Source organism: Pleurodeles waltl, chromosome 9, assembly GCF_031143425.1.
Source record: "Pleurodeles waltl isolate 20211129_DDA chromosome 9, aPleWal1.hap1.20221129, whole genome shotgun sequence".
Taxonomy (NCBI): Eukaryota; Metazoa; Chordata; class Amphibia; order Caudata; family Salamandridae; genus Pleurodeles; species Pleurodeles waltl.
The window spans coordinates 1,179,692,667-1,179,713,952 of record NC_090448.1 but is presented as its reverse complement, the minus strand read 5'-3'; the positions used below and the strand labels follow the sequence as shown (position 1 = coordinate 1,179,713,952).

General features: G+C 49.3%; 1 protein-coding gene and 1 long non-coding RNA gene across 2 annotated transcripts in view; one reads left to right on the top strand and one right to left on the bottom strand.

The window, feature by feature from the left end:
• LOC138258800 (uncharacterized) overlaps positions 1-18,514 on the bottom strand; it is an 86,902-nt gene extending 68,388 nt beyond the window's left edge. The window contains exon 1 of the long non-coding RNA XR_011198583.1: positions 17,611-18,514. This is a non-coding gene — a long non-coding RNA (uncharacterized lncRNA). The remainder of the gene's footprint in view (positions 1-17,610) is intronic.
• Positions 18,515-19,417: 903 nt separating this feature from the next.
• The window catches only part of SNX6 (sorting nexin 6), a 206,696-nt gene continuing 204,827 nt past the window's right edge, over positions 19,418-21,286 (top strand). The window contains exons 1-2 of the mRNA XM_069209106.1: positions 19,418-19,531; positions 19,618-19,668. Coding sequence (XP_069065207.1) covers positions 19,526-19,531; positions 19,618-19,668 — 57 coding nt within the window. The 5' untranslated portion in view covers positions 19,418-19,525. The remainder of the gene's footprint in view (positions 19,532-19,617; positions 19,669-21,286) is intronic.

Sequence of the window (21,286 nt, the reverse complement as noted above, 5' to 3'; positions counted from 1 at the left end):
TTTTTTAAAAATACATCATTGTTTGTTCTCACAAAAAGAAGGTGTTGGCATGTATTTTTTTATATATCAGGGGTGTGGAACTCCTATTGCCCGACACCCAGGACATCATGTTTATTTTGTCCATGGGACAAGTAGCCCCTCCCCACGCCCCCTGCAGCACAAACCCTTTGGCTGACAGTTAATGATACCACATTATTGATCTGGGTAGGGCATTGTCTGCAGTTTAGGTAATATTTGTGTCCATATGTTAATGCTATTCGAACCTGTATTTATGGTTCATTAATGCAAAGCCTTCACTATTAGAATGAGTTCTCTAAGAAAATGTTGTAAGCTCGGACTGCACTACTGACAGTGGTTCCAATATTTAAAAAGTGTACACACAAGCCAATAGGTCTGACATTAGTGGTCAGTCTTTTGTTTTTTTCAATGTGTGTTGTGTTTTGACATGGTTTAATGTAAAACTGTATTGTTGTGGGAGCTGCCAGACCCTCGGCATCATAACAAACATTGGCAAAAAACTAATCTTTTTTTTTTGGTCTCAAAAACACACATTGCCACAATAGTTGGCACTGAGCAAACTACTTTGTGCCAATATGCTCTTGTGTGTTCTCCTTGTAAAAGAGCAGAGTACTGTCACTTAAAGTGATACCAGCTGATAAATGGTGAGAGAGATACAATTTTAATAATAACAAAAGGTCCTGGATATCTAATTAGGGGCACAATTCTTAAAGAAAATCACAAACGTTCATCAGTGTTATACGTCCTTGGATTAGTGCAGGTTTACGGCTTTCATGAGTTCACAAGAATTTAGAGAAATAGGCCAGGATATTGTACTCTTAGAACATATTTGTAAACTGCCTTTTAGCACAAACAAATGTGCATGTGTAGATTTGCTCATTCTAAAATCTGTTGAATATCTACAAGTTCACTTTCCCTCCAACCATTTTTTCCCAAGCCTGGAAGAAGTTTTACTTCTGCCCTTGTCAGAGTAAATTTCCAACTTTTAGCAGTATGGGTAAAGATGAGAGAAGCGCTGCTGAAAACCCCTAAAACATGAAAGTTAGTAGGTTTACACAGACTCAAACGGGCTTTCCAACACAAACTGTTGCTTACCCCTATCTCGAGCCCCAGTATGTAGATCTGCTATAAAGTGCCAAAATAAGGAAATTGCTAGTTTTCAAACCCTACAATACCCCTGTCAAAATCAGAGAGGCTATTATCGGAGCTCTTGCATAATGAGATTGCTGCCATAATTTGTTGCTGTTCTACATAGCACCACAGGGACAAGTGGATTTTTTAACAGGACAAGTAGATTTATGATGGAACCTGTACTATGGACAAGTAGATATTTTATGTAATTCCCTACTCCTGTATATAAATATAATTTTTGCATCACTTTATGTTTGTAAATATATGTCCTATACATAGGAATTCTGTAATATGTGTACTCCTATTCGGTGTATGTTTTGGTGTATTGAATCTGTGTATAACCGCATGAACTATTTCTATAAGAAGGTTTTAAATTAAATAATCCAAGGATCAACTAATTAATTGTTTTTGTTCCTTTTTATGAAATAATCCTCTAAAACGGTTCAATTAATTAATTGTTTTTGTTCCATTATATGAAATAATCCTCTAAAGGTTTCACACGAGATGTTTCTCTTTTTGTTTACCAGCATAAACAAAAGTCATTGGCATAGCCAATAGTTCTCAAAGGTGAAACCTATTGGCTTTGCCAATGCTTGCAGTTTCTCTCATTAGAACGCCCACATGGCAAGGGTGTGCCCTCCCGGCTTGGGTCCAATGACATCTCAGGCTTCACATTGGAATCATTCAACTGGTGAACAAGCATTGCAGCATCGTTCCAAGATGAAGTTGATTAAGGTTGAAATGTGGCTGAGTTTTCTTGCCTTCATGTGTGACAAGAACACGGCCTACCAATTGGGGCTGCACAGTTCACAAGAGTGAACCAGGAGTCATTTTGCTCCTCACAGGAGGAGGGGAGAAAAGTTCTTGCAATGAGATTGTCATCTCATTTAGCTGTGTCTTGGACAGTCGGTGTGGTGGAACACTACCATGCACTATGGCCATACTGACCTCCATCTTTACCAACAGACACCATGAAGGGAAGTCTCTAATGATGGTGACACTCCAAGATATTCTCTGAAGCCAAAAACATCTAGAGAAAATAGTCTGAAGACTGTAAAATATGAAAAAGGCAGAGCTGAGTAAATGTTGATCCCAACTGCACAAAAATGTGCTCTCACAACAGCGTTCCTTGGGGAAACTTGGCTGCTTTAATGTGAGAGAAACAGATCGTTTGACTGTCAGGCTCCGTATCTATTGCATTCTTTTTCACTTTTTAAAGGTAATAATTTACAGAAGCCTTTGCTGCCCTAGGGCTCTAAAAGCTGTTTTAATCCCAATGTGGTTATGCATAATTGTAAATGAGAACATATTGCCACAGATTTGAACAAGAACAAGAAACTACTAACAGATATCCTTTCATAAACAGGGACGTGCACACAGACAGAGGTTGTGTTTATTAATATTGATGCAGACCCAACCATGGAGAGGAAACGATTTCTTATGTCGCTCTTGAATACTTATTCACTTCACTTTCACTGCTGTATTCACTAACTGAACTATTCCGATGTTGGACCATCTGCCCTGATGAGGATGACGCTGCAATACTTGTTCACCAGTTGAACGACTCCGATGTTGGATCATTGGCCATGATGAGGACGATGCTGCAATGATTGTTTACCAGCTGAACGACTCCGATGTTGGATCATTGGCCATGATGAGGACGATGCTGCAATGACTATTCACCAGTTGAACGACTCCGATGTTGGGTCATCGGCCCTAATGAGGATGATGCTTCAATAACTGTTCACCAGTTGAACGACTCTGATGTTGGGTCATCGGCCCTGATGAGGACAATGCTGTAATGCTTGTTCACCAATTGAACAATTCTGAATGCAGGATCATTGACGTTGATGAGGACGATGGTGCAATGCTTGTTCACCAGTTGAACAATTTCAGAGTTGGACCATCTGCCCTGATGAGCACGATGCTGCAATGCTGGTTCACCAATTAAACAATTCTGAAGTTGGATCATCAGCCCTGATAATGATAATGCTGCAAAGCTTGTTCACCAGTTGAACGGCTCCGATGTGGGATCAGCAGCCCTGATGAGGACAATGCTGCTTGTTCACCAGTTGAATGATTTGAATGTTGAGTCATCGGCCCAGATGAGGACAATGCTGCAATACTTGTTCACCAGTTGAACGATTCCGATGTGGGATAATCAGCCCTGATGAGGACAATGCTGCAATGCTCGTTCACCAGTTGAACGATTCCAATGTTGAGTGATTGGCCCTGATTAGGACGATGCTGCAATGCTTTTTCACCAGTTGAACGATTCCGAAGTTGGATCATCAGCCCTGTTTAGGGCGGTGCTGCAATGCGTGTTTACCAGTGGAGCAACTACCATGTTGGATAACAGCCCAGATGAGGACGTTGCTGCAATGCTTGTTCACCAGTTAAACAATTCTGAAGTTGGATCATCAGCCCTAATGAGGACGATGCTGCAATGTATGTTTACCAGTTAAACGATTCTGAAGTTGGATCATCTGTCCTGATGAGGATGATGCTGCAATGCTTGAGTCAGATGCCGTACTTATTATTTGGGACATGTAAAACTAAACAATGACACCCAGCTTCTAAATTTAGGAGAGGGATTCTTTGTTGACCAAAGGGATGAGAGATGTAATAGCAGAGTGACTTCATACTGTTTCCAGAAGTCTGCTTAGCTGTAACCCACAGTTTTCTGCCCGTGACAGGCTGATGGGTTCTGCATGAACTCCAGGCTCAGCACTCTGCTTGTGTTACAGAGTGTTAGATTCTGTCTGCCTTCCAGGCAGAGGTTTTAACTTGCAGCCACAAAGAAAGTTAACAAATAAATACAGTGAAAAAAACATATTCAGATTGTGATAGAAGCGAATGTGACTGGAAGTTACCTAGTAAGGAGATGGAGGAACTCAATACAACCACTTTCTCATGAAGAAACCTACATACATGTTCAGAAGCTGAATAGAATCATTTCATAAAACCTGTGCCCTTTGGTTGCAATGCCAGAAGATGTGGGGCCGCTAACGCTGACTTCTGTAGAGAGACGTGAGGATCCTAAGCAGAACCAGTGAACATTATGCCACTACATTTGCAATTGTGTAGTAGTTTGTCCTAAGCACTGTGGACAATGTGTACTGCTCACAGCCTCAAGGCCATGGGCTGCCTGGGCTGAGAGAGCTGCAGCATTGCACTGGAAATCATGCATGCCAGGCTGGAACGGCTGTGCACAGTAACAAGGCACATCATGCTGTGATAGTGTGTGGGTTTATTTGGCTTAAGTCACCAAAGATAGCAGACGCAATCTAAATAGCTCCTGCTTAAATCTAATTTCACCATTGAAAGAAGAATCTGATGCTATGCGGTTATCTTGTGGTTGCAGTAGCCACTCAAGTTGACGTCACCAAAAAGCTGAGGCTCCATATGTGGGCCCGGATTAATGAGAGAATATGGTGTCTCAGCCTAAACCCAAAAGGGCGGCGTTACACACCGAAAGCTACTAACAGGTGGAGGAGGACCAAACTTGCAGTGGAGACCGCAGGTGGAGAGAGGTTGGTAGTGGGTGCACGGCATGGGCTATGTACACTGGAGGGTCTACCTAGAGGCGATTTCTGGTGGGGGAGCTAGTGAAAAGGAGGGCACATAGGCCAAGTCACTCTTTGAGTAGCTGTGTGCTTTACAAATCACTTGATTGAGTCTGCTACCCTGTCGTAGACCGGATTGCTGCTGCTGGTGGTGGTCGGTCCTTCGTCCCCTTGGAGACTACCTGGGCTATGCCAGAGTAGGGCGAGAGGAAAGTTGGGTCCTCCTAGCCCCTCTTGCCTCTCGAGGCCAGGATGTCATTGGCTCCTGGTGATGCCTGAGAAGGCATCCGGTTGGAGTGAATGGGTTGTAAACCACCCCAGCCTTGAAAGCACCCGCCTCCTTGCACTAATGAAAGCAAGCGGATTTTAAAAGGCACCAATGAAAGTGACTGAGGTGACATGGGCGTGGTTAGAAGCCCAAAGACAGATTACAACAGGGGACGGAGCGCTTTGCACTCGCCCCTAAAAAGGGGTACTCTCTTTAATGTATTCCTTTGCACGGAGACAAATGCGTTGTTCTACTCGTTATAAAATGTCACCCAAAGTGTCCAAATTCAGGTTTAAAAGGTCACATATTAGCACAGTGACAACATGAAAATGTCACACAAAGGAAAGGAAAACTTGGTATCAGATGGGGCCACTAAAGTGTTGCTTAAGCGGCAACAGACTCACAGATATCTGGGCATGTTTGGTATCAAACATGTTGGAATCATACCCCAATACTGTTGCCAGTATTGGTTGTATGATCCTATGCACTCTGGAGGCTCCTTAGAAGACCCCAAGCATTGCTCCTACTACGTCTTTTGGGCTTTTCTGGTCAGCCTGTTCTGCTGCCACCCCTCAGACAGGTTTCTGCCCTCCTGCTGCTTGACCAGCTCAGGCAGAGGAAAGCAGAACAAAGGATTTCCTGTGGGAGAGGGAGGTAACACCCTCTCCCTCGGAAATAGGTGTTACATGGCTTGGGAGGGGTAGCCTCCCCAAGCAACTGGTGTGCTTTGAAGGGCACATTTGGTGCCTTTCTTGCATAAACCAGTTTGCACCAGTTCAGGGACCTCAAGTCCCTGCTCTGGTGCGAAACTGGACAATGGAAAGGGGAGTGACCACTCCCCTGCCAATACCAGAGGGGTTGCCCAGAGCTCCTCCAGGTGGCCACTTGATTCTGCCATCTTGAAAACAAGGTGGGCAGAGGCCCCTAGGAGCATCTGAGTGGTCGGTCAGGTAGGTGACATCACAGCCCCGTCCTGATAGGTGGTCACCCTGCTAGGTGACCAAGCCCCCCCTCCTGGGCTATTTAGGGTCTCCCTCTTGGGTGGGTCCTCAGATTCGATGTGCAAGATTTCAGCAGGACTCCTCTGCATCGTTTACTTCATTGTCTGGCCACTGGGACTGCAAATGAACAGTCCAGGAACCAACAATCTGCAACTACAGTGACAACTCTGCTCTGCAACATAGTTTCTCCAGCTCCTTCCAGCAACTGCAACATTTCCCCAGCTGTGCATCCTCGGAGGGCGGTGAGTCTTCAGCCCGCACAAGAAGTAAGAAGGAATCTCCCTTGGAGTGCAGGAGTCACTCCCCTGCATCTGCAGGCACCAACTGCAACGACGAACGGCTGCATGGATCTTCTCTCCTCCGAAGCTCAGGTGTGCTGGGTAGGCCTCACCGAGACTCCGGTGCCTGCTGCCAGTGGGCTGTCTGTGGGGGCTGCCTCTGGTTCTTGGGGCTCTCCCAGCTACTGACGGTTACCCCAGACTCCCCTCCTTGGGTTGAGTTCCCTGGATCCTCTTCAGCCTGGCAAAACCTTCTTCTCCGATTCTTGCATTTGCCAAGGCTTGTTGATGGTTTTCCAGCACCACTGACCGACTGCATCCCGACCGCTGATGTGGACATCACTTGCATCACTCCTGGAACTCCTCTTTTGCTCCTGTGCAGCACTGCTGGCCTTCTTCGTCCACAGTCGACTTGGTCCTGCATCCACAGAAAGGTGAGTAGTGGCTCCTGCCACAGCCGGACACTCCATCACAAACTGGACTTCGTCCCCTTCCTTTGAAGGTCCTCTTCTGTCAGGATCCACCTTTGGGTTCTTTTAGTCTTGTCTGGGTCTTGCACAATCCTCTTCCAAAGTCCTCCTCTTGGTTTTTAGGAAAACCGGGTACTTACCTCTCATCTCCTGGTCGCTGGGGCGGGGCACTCTGGAATTTACCTCTTGGGGTTCCTAGTTCCTCCAGCCCCCCTCTACTGATTCCACTTCCTTGGGTGGGGGACTGCCTTTCACATTCCACTTTTTTAGTATATGGTTTGGCCCTCACTTGGGGCCCTCAGTATTAGATATTGCTTTTACCAATGCCTATTGCTTCCTATGCTATTTGCAGATTGCTAATGTGTATATAATAGTGTGTTACTTACCTCTAGTTAGGGTATTGCCTATACAGTATTTTAATATTTGTGTTACTATAATAAAGTACCTTTATTTTTGTATCACTGTGTGGTTCTTTCATGTGTGTAAATGCTGTGTGACTGTAGTATTATTGCAGAAGCTTTGCATGTCTCCTAGATATGTCTTGGCTGCTCATCCACAGCTACCTCTAGCGAGCCCTGGCTTCCTAGACACACCCATCTTGCCTGCCAGCTATTTCGACACTGGAAATTTCGGGGAGACATTGTAAATTTGGGTGATCAGTTCTTGCTTCGAACGGCTCTTTGGTACCCATCAGGAAATGACTTAGGGGGTCATTACAACATTGGTGGTAAAAGCCGCTTACCACAGTGCAGAAGACCGCTAACACACCGCCGCTGCCGCGGAATTCCGCCACAGCTATTACGACCCACATCCCGAAATCCGACAAAATTCAGACACCCACACAAGTCCGCCACACCAAAGGTCAGTGATAAACTGGCAAAAACAAAACCTCCACCGTCACGCCAACAGAAATACGCCCATGCTATCACGACCCACGAATCCACGCGGCGGTCTTTCAACCGTGGTATTCCATTGGCGGTGCACACCGCCGCGCTCAAAATACACACACTCTTACAAAACACAGCCACATTGGACAATTCAAAATACACACACCTGATACACATACACACACCACTCCCACACACCCAATACAATATAAAACACACACCCACATCACCCACAAACCCCTACGACCAAAAATTCAGAAAGAAGGCCAGAGAGAGACACCACCATCCACAAACTAGCAGCCACAGGCACTCAACACCATCACCCACACTACTTCCACGCACAAAACACCACACACCACTACATATCACCACACTTATCACCACATACACCACCCCACACATCACCTACATCACCCCATGGCACGGCAAAGACACCCCAGGTTCTCGGAGGAGGAGCTCAGTGTCATGGTGGAGGAAATCGTCTGGGTAGAGCCACAGTTATTTGGAGCACAGGTGCAGCACATCTCAATTGCAAGGAAGATGGAGCTATGGAGAAGAATAGTCAACAGGGTCAACGCAGTGGGACAGCACCCAAGAAATCGGGACGACATCAGGAAGAGGTGAAACGACCTACGGTGGAAGGTGCGTTCTGTGGTCTCAAGACACAACATCGCAGTACAGCGGACTGGCGGCGGACCCCCACCTCCTCCCCCACAACTAACAACATGGGAGGAGCAGGTCTTGACTATTCTGCATCCTGAGGACCTCGTAGGAGTCGGTGGAGGAATGGACTCTGGTAAGTCAAATCTTAACTATCATATCCCCCACCCTACCTGCATGCTATCACATACCCCCACCCTCGCCCCCTCCCCTATCACTGCAACTCTTCACAAATGTACTAACACAAACCACCCATCCCAACACCAAGCCCTGCATGACACAACAAAGCATGGACACCAATCACTAAAGCATGCCCACTGCACATACCCATAACACCCCCCTCAACCATCATCACACAAGCCCCCACACAGGAATGCTAGCACTGGGGTACACGGTCACCCACCCATTGCACACCATGACACACACTGATGCAATAATCATGCTTTTACACCCCTGCAGGACCACTACCCAACGTCACCAGACAGGAGGGTCCAGACATCTCCACCCCACCCACAGAAGAGGCCCACAGTGATGACAGCAGCTTTGTCCAACTGGATCTAGATGACCAGCCCGGACCATCGTGGGCCTCGGGACAGTCGGTACCCCCACACCTAGTCACAGGCCACCACAGACCTTCCACCCTCTGGTAACACCAGCACAGCACCCACCCAGCGGGCCCATACCTCCGTCCCCAGGACACATCAATCAGCTGTGTGTCCACCACTACAGGGAACCCAGGATAACCCACCACCCTAACAACAACAGGGACCTGGGGGCAGTGGTAGTGGGCAAACGGTCCAGGGGACAGAGGCCCAGGAACACAGGGGAACTGGGAGGGCTGCTGTGCGAAAGGGGGCGGACAGGTCTAGGGAACCCACTCTCCATGAGGCCCTCTCTTCCATCATGGGAGCATACCACCACTCCCAGGAGACGATGGCAACGGTCCTGGCCAAGTTTCAGGAGACCCAGCGGCTGCAGGAGGAACAGTATTTGGGGTTCAGGGTGGAACTCAGAACCATCAGCTCCGCCCATGCATTTTGGGCCCAGTGGTCCACGGACAATGAATGGTGCATTACCTGCACTACTAATCGTCGTGTATATTTTGTTTAATGTGTATATATATATATATATATATATATATATATATATATATATATATATATATATATATATATATTTGGTTACTGTATTTTGATATGTTACAATGGTTCAACTCATTTCCTTTGGTCTTTGCATTCTTCCGGGGGGCTGGGGGTTGTTACTGTAATGTTTGGATATGCATTGGTGTGTGGGTTGAGGTGTTGCATGTGTGTGTCCCTGTTTTTTGCCTCCCCTATCGCAGGGAGAATATGGAGTTCCGGCTCCACGGTGTCATCGTTCCTCGTGGAGTGTGTAGAGGTGAGCGTTTTCCCTTTGAAATGGCTGTTTCCGCCATGTTTTTATCCGCAAAAGGTGGTGGATTGGTAGGTTGTGATACTGTGGGCGGTACATTGTCCTCCGCCTGTCTGTTGGCGGTGACCGCCGCGCTGTTTGTCTGTACCGCTGTGGCGGTCGGAGTGTTAAAGTGGCTGTCTTTGTTGGCGGTTTCCGCCACGGTCATAATTCCAATTTTTTTTACCGCCTGCCTGTTGGCGGTTTTACCGCTGCTTTAACACCGACAGCCAGGGTTCTAATGACCACCTTAATTCTTGACAGGCAGCCTTGAGAGCAAGTAATTCCCGTTCTAACACAGAATAATTGTGTTTGGCTTCTGTCAGTATGTGGGATAAGTAAAAGACAGGATGTTCCAGGCCATAGTCTTCTTGTTTCTGAAGTAAGATTGCACCAATAGCTCTCTTGGAGGCGTCAGTGACCACTATAAACTTCTTAGATGTATCCAGGTGCCGTAAGATAGGAGCTTGGGTAAAGGCCTGTTTCAGATTTAAGCCATCGCTGCACTTTCAGTCCAAACAAATCCCTTCTACAGATTTTCTCCTTTAATGGTCTGAGTGATAAAACTTTGTTGATGGGCAAAATCTTGTGTGAGTTGCCAATAGAGGTTGGAGAGACCTAGGAAGCATTGGGTTTCCTTAATAGAAGAGGGAGAGGGCCAATCCAAAATGGCTTGTACCTTGTCTGGATCCATAGCTATTCCAATCTGATTGATGCAGAACCCAATATACTGTACGTCTGTTTTGTTAAATTCACATTTTTCAGGGTTGCAGTATTGCTGATTCTGTCTGAGTCTTTCCAAAACCTGAAGTACATGCTCAGTATGTTGTTCAGGTATACAAGAATATACTAGAATGTCAACCAGATATATCACTACACTGTGATTCAATAAATCAGAAAACATGGAGTCCATGAATCGTTGGAATATTGAGGGTGCGTTTGTTAAACCAAAAGGCATGACTCGGTATTCATAATGGAGTACGAAAGGCTGTTTTCCATTTATCTCCTTCCTTGACATGTAAGAGATGACAGACACCCCTCAGATCCAATTTTGTAAACCTCTTGGCACCCTGTACTGCGACAAGTATTTCCCTAATAATGAGGGGTAAGTGTAGGAAGGTAGCCTCTTTCTAGCCTCGTTACCCCCACTTTTGGCCTGTTTGTGAGTATATGTCAGTGTGTTTCTGCTGTCTCACTGGGATCCTGCTAGCCAGGGCCCCAGTGCTCTTAGTGAAAACCCTATGTTGTCAGTGTGTTTGATATGTGTCACTGGGATCCTGCTAGCCAGGACCCCAGTGCTCACAAGTGTGTGGCCTATATGTGTTCCCTGTGTGGTGCTTAACTGTATCACCGAGGCTCTGCTAACCAGAACCTCAGTGTTTATGCTCTCTCTGTTTTTAAAATTGTCACTGCAGGCTAGTGACTAATATTACCAATTCTGATTGGCACACTGGAACACCCTTATAATTCCCTAGTATATGGTACCTAGGTACACAGGGTTCTGGGGTTCCAGGAGATCCCTATGGGCTGCAGCATTTCTTTTGCCACCCATAGGGAGCTCAGACTATTCTTACACAGGACTGCCACTGCAGCCTGAGTGAAATAACGTCCAGTCTATGATCATGGAATTGTCCCCCCAATACCATTCTGGTATTGAGGGGACAATTCCATGATCCCCTGGGTCTCTAGCACAGAACCCGGGTGCTGCCAAACTGCCTTTCTGGGGTTTCCACTGCAGCTGCTGCCAACCCCTCGGACAGGATTCTGCCCTCCTGGGGTCTGGGCAGCCCCAGCCCAGAAAGGCAGAACAAAGGATTTCCTCTGAGAGAGGGTGTTACACCCTCTCCCTTTGGAAATAGGTGTGAAGGGCTGGGGAGGAGTAGTCTCCCCCAGCCTATGGAAATGCTTTGATGGGCACAGATGGTGCCCATCTCTGCATAAGCCGGTCTACATCGGTTCAGGGGTCCCCCAGCCCTGCTCTGGCGCGATACTGGACAAAGGAAAGGGGAGCGACCACTCCCCTGACCAGTACCTCCCAGGGGAGGTGCCCAGAGCTCCTCCAGTGTGTCCCAAACCTCTGCCATCTTGGATTCAGAGGTGTTGGGGGCACACTGGACTGCTCTGAGTGGCCAGTGCCAGCAGGTGACGTAAGAGACCCCCTCTGATAGGCTCTTACCTCTCTTGGTAGCCAATCCCCCTTTCTTGGTAGCCAAACCTCCTTTTCAGGCTATTTAGGGTCTCTCCTCTGGGGTATTCTTCAGATAACGAATGCAAGAGCTCACCAGAGTTCCTCTGCACTTCCCTCTTCGACTTCTGCCAAGGATCGACCGCTGACTGCTCCAGGATGCCTGCAAAACAGCAACAAAGTAGCAAGACGACTACCAGCAACATTGTAGCACCTCATGCTGCCGGCTTTCTCGACTGTTTCCTGGTGGTGCATGCTCTGGGGGCTGTCTGCCTTCACCCTGCACTGGAAGCCAAGAAGAAATCTCCTGTGGGTGACGGAATCTTCCCCCTGCTAACGCAGGCACCAAAAGACTGCATCACCGTTCCTCTGGGTCCCCTCTCATCCTGACGAGCGTGGTCCTTGGAACACAGGCGCTATATCCAAGTGACCCCCACAGTCCAGTGATCCTTCAGTCCAAGTTTGGTGGAGGTAAGTCCTTGCTTCCCCACGCTAGACTGCAAACCTGTGTACTGCGTGATTTGCAGCTGCTCCGGCTTCTGTGCACTTCTCCAAGGATTCCTTTGTACACAGCCTAGCCTGGGTCCCCAGCACTCCGTCCTGCAGTGCTCAACCCTCTGAGTTGGACTCCGACATTGTGGGACCCTCCTTTTGTGACTCCGGTTACACCAATTTTCTAGGTGCATCCTCCGGTACTTCTGTGGGTGCTTCCTGCTTCTGTGGGGGCTCTCTGAGTTGCTGAGCGGCCCCTCTGTCTCCTCTTCCTAGGGCCACACCCTGGTCCTTCCTGGTCCCCAGCAGCACCCAAAAACCTCTACTGCGACCCTTGCAGCTAGCAAGGCTTGTTTGCGGTATTTCTGCGTGGAAACACTTTTGCAACCTCCAGCACGCCGTGGAACATCTTCCATCCAAAGGAGAAGTTCCTAGCTCTCTTCGTTGTTGCAGAATCCTAGGCTTCTTCCATCCGGAGGCAGCCTTCTTGCACCTTCATCCGGGGTTTCCTGGGCTCCTGCCCCCCCTGGACATTATCGCGACTCTTGGACTTGGTCCCCTTGCCTTGCAGGTCCTCAGGTCCAGTAATCCATCTTCAGTGCTTTGCTGGTGTTTGTGGTTCCTGCAGAATCCCCCTATCACGACTATTGTGTCCTTTTGAGGTAGTGGGGGTACTTTACGCCTACTTTTCAGGGTCTTGGGTGGGGTATCTTGGACACCCTGACTGTTTTCTTACAGTCTCAGCGACCCTCTACAAGCTCCCATAGGTCTGGGGTCCATTTGTGATTCACATTCCACTTTTGGAGTATATGGTTTGTGTTGCCCCTAGACCTATGTTCACCTATTGCATCCTATTGTAATTCTACACTGCTTGCATTATTTTTCTTACTATTACTTACCTGTTTTGGGTTTGTGTACATTTGACTTGTGTATATTACTTACCTTCTAACTGAGGGTACTCACTGAGATACTTGTGGCATATTGTCATAAAAATAAAGTACCTTTATTTTTAGTAACTCTGAGTATCGTGTTTTCTTATGATATTTTGCTATATGATATAAGTGGTATAGTAGGAGCTTTGCATGTCTCTTAGTTCAGCCTATGCTGCTTTGCCATAGCTACCTTCTATCAGCCTAAGCTGCTAGAAACACCTCTATTCTACTAATAAGGGATAACTGTACCTGGCACAAAGTGTAAGTACCACTAGGTACCCACTATAAGCCAGGCCAGCCTCCTACATGCATTGCCCAACTCGCTGAGTTGGACTCCGGCGTCGTGGGACCCTCCTTTGTGACTCTGAGTCGACCGCTGTCCTCAGATCTTCTAAGTGCCTGTTCCGGTACTTCTGCGGGTGCTGCCTGCTTCTGCGGGGGCTCTGAGTTGCTGAGCACCCCCTCTGTCTCCTCCTACAAGGGACGACATCCTGGTCCTTCCTGGTCCCCAGCAGCACCCAAAATCCCCAACCGCGACTCTTGCAGCTAGCAAGGCTTGTTTGCTGTATTTCTGCGTGGAAACACTTCTGCAACCTCCAGCATGCCATGGGACATCTCCTCACCAAAGGGGAAGCTTCTGGCACTTTTCGTTGTTGCAGAATCTTCGGCTTCTTCCACCTGGAGGCAGCCCTTTTGCACCTTCATCCGGGGTTTAGTGGGCTCCTGCCCCCCCCGACACTGGCGTGACTCTTGGACTTGGTCCCCTTCCTTTACAGGTCCTCAGGTCCAGGAATCCATCTTCAGTGTTTTGCTGGTGTTTGTGGTTCTTGCAGAATCCCCAATCTCGACTTTACTGTCTTTCTGGGGTAGTCGGGTAACTTTACTCCTACTTTTCAGGGTCTTGGGGTGGGGTATTTTGGACACCCTTACTGTTTTCTTACAGTCCCAGCGACCCTCTACAACCTACCATAGGCCTGGGGTCCATTTGTGCTTCGCATTCCACTTTTGGAGTATTTAGTTTGTGTTGGCCCTAGGCCTATTTCTACTGATTGCATCCTATTGTGATTGTACATTGTTTGCACTACTTTTCTTACTGTTACTTACCTGTTTTGGGTTTGTGTACATATAATTTGTGTATATTACTTACCTCCTAAGTGAGGGTATCCTCTGAGATACTTTTTGGCATATTGTCACTAAAATAAAGTACCTTTATTTTTAGTAACTCTGAGTATTGTGTTTTCTTATGATATTGTGCTATATGATATAAGTGGTATAGTAGGAGCTTTGCATGTCTCCTAGTTCAGCCTAAGCTACCTCTAACAGCCTAAGCTGCTAAAAACACCTCTATTCTACTAATAAGGGATAACTGGACCTGGCACAAGGTGTAAGTACCACAAGGTACCCACTATAAGCCAGGCCAGCCTCCTACAGTAAGGGATATCAATCCTTGATAGTTATCTTGTTAAGTCCACGAAAGTCAACACAGGGATGCAGATCTTTAGATTTTTTTGGAACGCAAAAAAGAGGAGCCACAGCAGATGAAGAGGGGTCGATTAAACTATTCTGTTGATTATCATCTAGGTATTCTTTAAGTACCTTCTTTTCTTGTTTGGTCAACAAATACATCCATCCAAACGGAACCACTTCTCCCGGTATCAAAGGAATGGTGCAGTCATCTACCCAATGTGGGGTAAAACAGATTTGCTATGCTTCTGGAATACATCATAGTATTCTTGATAACAACTTGGTACTCCCTGTATCATGTTAATAGAACAGCTAATATCTTTGGAAGAAAGGATTAAACCTTTAGGGGACCATTAAGAGTTTGTGGAGTAACAGTTCTGTTGGCAAAACTGTGATGATAAAGATATTGTTCTTGTTTCCCAATTAATATATGGGTTGTGCTGAGTCAGCCAAGGAATTCCTAAGATCATTGTATGATTAAGAGAGGATATTAGATCAAAGGTAATGTGATCCTGATGTTTTTCACAACGCAGACAGAGTGTGGGTGTGGTATCCACCACTGGTCCTGAGGTTAGCGGGGAGCCATCTACTGTGTGGACTTGTTCTGGCATCTCTTTAGGAACTCATGGTATACCTCTTTCTTTGGCCCAAGTCTCATCCAAACATATACTGGTTGCTCCACAATCCAATAATGCAAATACCTGCTCTTCTTGATTCTGGGAACACTATATGGTAATGGACAGTATAAACAGAGCTCTTTGGAGGAACATATTGTAGGTAAGTCTACTCCTCCTGTTTCCTTCCTCCTCACAGGAGAAGGGAGCTGGTGTTTCTCGTAGGTCTGCAAGGACGGACAAGATACATCCAGATCAAGTGACCACCCTTGCCACAACAAAGAAAAAGGCCCTTTCATTGCCTATCTTTTCTTTCTGTTTCAGATAATGGACCACAGTCTAGGTCTAGCTGCACGAGTTCTTCTTCTGTAGACTTATTCGCCTCAGGATGAACTTCGCCAGACCAACGGTCTGTGGAACGGGGTAATCCAGACTGATACTGTAATCGAGTCTTTCGCCTTTCCATCTTACGTTCCTGCAACCAATACTCTATGTTCAATGCTTGATCCATTAGCTCTTTCAGGGATTCAAACTGAGTAGAATGCACCAATTCATAATTTAGATCCTCTCGAAGTCCTCGAGAAAACAGGGTTACAAAAGTGCGTTCCACCCAAGTGGTCTCAGCTGCTAACTGTTTAAATCGGGTTATGTATTGCAATAAATCCTGATTGCCTTGCTGTATATCGCATAATACATCTTCAGAAGGGAACTACAGTGCTTGCATACCATGAAACAGGAAGTGACAAAACAGGAAGAACGTACAACACCATCTTGGATTGGGAAAAGACACACAGAAATGAATGAGAAAGAAAGCCAAGTAGAAAAGGAACAAGACATGCTGGGAAGACAACCACCACAGAAGAAGACAATATGGATGACCAAGAAGATATGAAGATAGAAGAAAAAAGAGAAAGGACCCAAGTAAGGTAAGTGGGAAGGGAAAGTCAGGGAGGCTGCCATGGGCCGCTGCATGACCCGGAGCACGAAATTTGAGTCCTGGGCCGTACCGCAGCACAAAACACCAAATGAGCACAAATAGGCCACTGCGGTTCTGGCATCCCGAAATGTGGACTGCTGGCCCAACCGCAGCCCGAAAAAGGGACGCCCCAGTAGTCTGCGGCATCAGAAGGATGTATTGAATAATCTCTGATCTCAGTCAGACTAGAGAAGACCCTAAACCTGTCTTTCTAACGAGGACTGCATTGAGAATCTCATGATTACAAGACTCGTTTATGAAATGTATGGCTTCTCCTGACCTCTCAACTAACTTTTATGATCATGGACCATACTATTGTGGGGTGGAAATACAAGGGTTCCCTCCTTTTCATATCTTGGGGTTCGGTTTGATCAGAAAGGATCCTGGTGGCCCCCGATTTTTGCCAAAGGGTCTCTTTTTTGGAGGATAGTGAGTGCACGTTTTGATTTCGCCACCAGGATTGGGATGAATCTTATTCACACTTGCTCTGCTATGACCTTCAACACTATAGAAGAATCCCTGGAATCTTGGGGGAAAAAAGGACACAGATCTGGTGCTGATATTTTAAGTGGAAAAAACTTATGAAGGAGTAAAAGCAAAGTACCCTACACAGCAAAAACAGAAAAGGTCTCAGCACTGCGGTGAAAAAGACTTAGCATTTAAGGAGTTAAAAACGTCCAGGACTACATGGGTATGCAGTGTATACATTTCTAGCATCCACACCAGTTCAAAGACTTTCAAGCCTGCCAACTTCACCAAAAGTCTCAGTGTGAGGAGGGGGCAGGGCCTTTGAGGGCACATTGCCTCATGTCGAGAAGCACCTAAGAGGTACTTTGCCCCTGCCGCTGGCACAAAACACCCTCCTCAAAAAAAAAAAAACTTTGCTGAAGCTACTGCCGATGTCCTGGTGTGTTTTCATGCCCATTAATGGATATCAGCAGTTAAAAGCATCTGAAAACAAGCTGAAAGCCACTGTTTACTGTGGTTTTCAGCTTGTTTTCACTACCACTGTGTGATATTGGCTCCACACCAGGAGACCGTGGGAGAGGAGACAATATTGTGCGTCACCATTGGCACCATGTGAGCTGGCAGATCTGGACTATTTAGATTAATCTTAATCTTTTTTTTGTTAAGAAAAACATTACATTTAAAGTTATATCTGCTATCTTCTATATCTGATGTTAAACTAGATGCTCACTTTGTTTTCGTCATTTCATGTGTCATATTAGATAGTTACCTTTTCGTTTACTCTGGTTCTGCAGGGTGAGGTAGTCTTGTACAAACAGGTGCATCATGACACTCTGGTTCCAAAGTTTCGGGTCAGTTGACAATTGGAACCTTGGACTTAGAGTTCATGGCCGTTGGCTGCCAGGCTATGAATCTGCTGTATATTTTTCAACGTCTCCTGTGTGCTTTCTCTGTGGTGAGCTCTTTTCCGGTAATACTTTCTATTTGCAGTGAATACTTTTCAGTGGGAGAGGTCGGCAGAGCGTGCTTGCAGTAGGTTGACCAGAATTGTAAAGTTAAAAAAAGGGACAGTTCATAAAAATAGAAAAGGGACTACATGTTTTCTTCAACTGAGTGCGCGGAATGGCTGCGGTCATCAGCATTAAAGTAAAGCAGAGTCACTAAGTATATACATCAAATGTATGTTTCTAAAGCAAGTATCATGTCTTTTAATTAAATTGCTTTCTTATACTAGCTGCTAATTATCCTTGGATTAGAAAACGTAAAAAGATGTCTCACACTGTTTTCAAGTACCCTCTCGAAAAAACAGGGACATGAGCTAAATTTCCCGAAATCTGCAGGGACGGCACTCCGGTACGCCTGGTCACCCTAGCTTGCGGCGCCTGAGGGCCTGAGCGTCGTCCGGCCTCGGCCATGCTCTCGCTGCTTCTCCTCAGCTGCTCCTCCTCAGACTGCGCCTGCGCGGGACACTTTCCCGCTCATTTGTTTCCAGAGGGGGTGGCGCATCTCTTTTTTTTTTTTTTACACTCCGCGTGACATGTATGGCCCCTCCTCCTGCCCGTCAACGCTAGCTCCGCCCACTGACAGCCTTCGCTTACTTCACTCGTCTGGTACTCGTCTTGCCCCGCGCGCTCCGTTGTCTGAACGTGGCTATTTCACGCCCGGCTGACTGCCCCGCCCCTCAAGCTGTGGACACGCCCCTCGCATCTCAGACGTCCCTATGGAGTCCGCCTTTCTGCTCTAGGCTCCGCCCATGATGCCTGTCACTCCCGCGTGCTTGGCGTCTCCGGCACGTCACTTCGCATAGGCTCCGCCCTCGGCGATCGCGTCTTCCCCATGTTGCAGGGCCCGCCCATTCTTACTGTCACTCTGAGGCTCCCCCTTGGCCCCGCCCCCAAAGTATGATGTATAAGCAATCTGCGCTCGGAAACGCCCATCCTGGCATCCATGCCCCGCCCAACCTCCAAGGCCCGCCCCTTAAACCTCATGCCCCGCATCCCTGCTACAACGTTCCTGCCTTTCGTTCCTATACCCCGCCCCTTCACCACCGTGCCCCGCTCCTTGGCTCCCCAGCCCCGCCCCCTGGGCCTCATGCCCCGCCCCCTGGCTCATATGCCCTATCCCCTGTCCAGCCGGCCTCGCCCCTCTGCTTCCAGGCTCCGCCCCCTAGCTCTGATGCCCCGCCTCCGGCTCTCAGGCCCTATGTCACAGGCCTCGCCCCTCTGCTCCCAGGCTCCGCCCCCTAGCTCTGATGCATCGTCTCCGGCTCTTAGTCCCTATGTCACAGGCCACGCCTCTCTGCTTCCAGGCCCCGCCCCCTAGCTCTGATGCATCGTCTCCGGCTCTTAGTCCCTATGTCACAGGCCACGCCCCTCTGCTTCCAGGCTCCGCCCCCTAGCTCTGATGCATCGTCTCCGGCTCTTATTCCCTATGTCACAGGCCACGCCCCTCTGCTCCCAGGCCCCGCCCCCTAGCTCTGATGCATCGTCTCCGGCTCTTATTCCCTATGTCACAGGCCACGCCCCTCTGCTCCCAGGCTCCACCCCTAGCTCTGATGCATCGTCTCCGGCTCTTAGTCCCCATGTCACAGGCCACGCCCCTCTGCTCCCAGGCCCCACCCCTAGCCCCGCCCCAGCTCCCGTCAGCCCGTGCGCCGTCGCCGCCGCCGCTGGTCGGGAGCAGCCATGATGGTGGGTGTCCGGTGCCGCGGGGGGAGGAGGGGGTCACTGTCGCCGCCCGAGCCCCCAGCCCTCTAACGCTCTCTGTCTCTCCGCAGCACGAGGGCCTGGAGGAGGCGCCAGACTTCCTGTCCGAGGAGGAGCGAGCGGTGGGTACCGGAGGGGCCTGGGCGTGGAGAGCCCCCCCGGGGCAAACACTGGAGGGGGCCCTGAGCAGGGCAGGGGGGGTCTCGGGAGGTGAAGAGTGCAGGGGAAGCCATGAGGGGGCAGGACTGGGGGCTACACTAGGGGACTGAGGGCTACAGGAGGGAGCAGGACTGAGGGCTGCAGGAGGGGACTGAGGGCTACAGGAGGGGGCAGGACTGAGGGCTGCAGGAGGGGACAGGACTGGGGGCTACAGGAGGGGGCAGGACTGGGGGCTACAGGAGGGGACTGAGGGCTACAGGAGGGAGCAGGACTGAGGGCTACAGGAGGGGACTGAGGGCTACAGGAGGGAGCAGGACTGAGGGCTGCAGGAGGGGACAGGACTGAGGGCTACAGGAGGGGACTGAGGGCTACAGGATGGGGCAGGACTGAGGGCTGCAGGAGGGGACAGGACTGAGGGCTACAGGAGGGAGCAGGACTGAGGGCTACAGGATGGGGCAGGACTGAGGGCTACAGGAGGGGGCAGGACTGAGGGCTACAGGAGGGGACTGAGGGCTACAGGAGGGGACTGAGGGCTACAGGAGGGAGCAGGACTGAGGGCTACAGGAGGGGACAGGACTGAGGGCTACAGGAGGGGACTGAGGGCTACAGGAGGGGACTGAGGGCTACAGGAGGGGACTGAGGGCTACAGGAGGGAGCAGGACTGAGGGCTACAGGAGGGAGCAGGACTGAGGGCTACAGGAGGGGGCAGGACTGAGGGCTACAGGAGGGAGCAGGACTGAGGGCTACAGGAGGGGGCAGGACTGAGGGCTACAGGAGGGGACAGGGCTGCAGGAGGGAGCAGGACTGAGGGCTGCAGGAGGGGACAGGACTGAGGGCTGCAGGAGGGGACAGGACTGAGGGCTACAGGAGGGGACTGAGGGCTACAGGATGGGGCAGGACTGAGGGCTGCAGGAGGGGACAGGACTGAGGGCTACAGGAGGGGACTGAGGGCTACAGGATGGGGCAGGACTGAGGGCTGCAGGAGGGGACTGAGGGCTACAGGAGGGAGCAGGACTGAGGGCTGCAGGAGGGGACAGGACTGAGGGCTACAGGAGGGGGCAGGACTGAGGGCTGCAGGAGGGGACTGAGGGCTGCAGGAGGGGACTGAGGGCTACAGGAGGGGGCAGGACTGAGGGCTACAGGAGGGGGCAGGACTGTGGGCTACAGGAGGGAGCAGGACTGAGGGCTACAGGAGGGGACTGAGGGCTACAGGAGGGAGCAGGACTGAGGGCTGCAGGAGGGGACTGAGGGCTACAGGAGGGGGCAGGACTGAGGGCTACAGGAGGGAGCAGGACAGGGCTACAGGAGGGGGCAGGACTGAGGGCTACAGGAGGGGGCAGGACTGAGGGCTACAGGAGGGGGCAGGACTGAGGGCTACAGGAGGGAGCAGGACTGAGGGCTACAGGAGGGAGCAGGACTGAGGGCTACAGGAGGGAGCAGGACTGAGGGCTACAGGAGGGGACTGAGGGCTACAGGATGGGGCAGGACTGAGGGCTGCAGGAGGGGACTGAGGGCTACAGGAGGGAGCAGGACTGAGGGCTACAGGAGGGAGCAGGACTGGGGGCTGCAGGAGGGGACAGG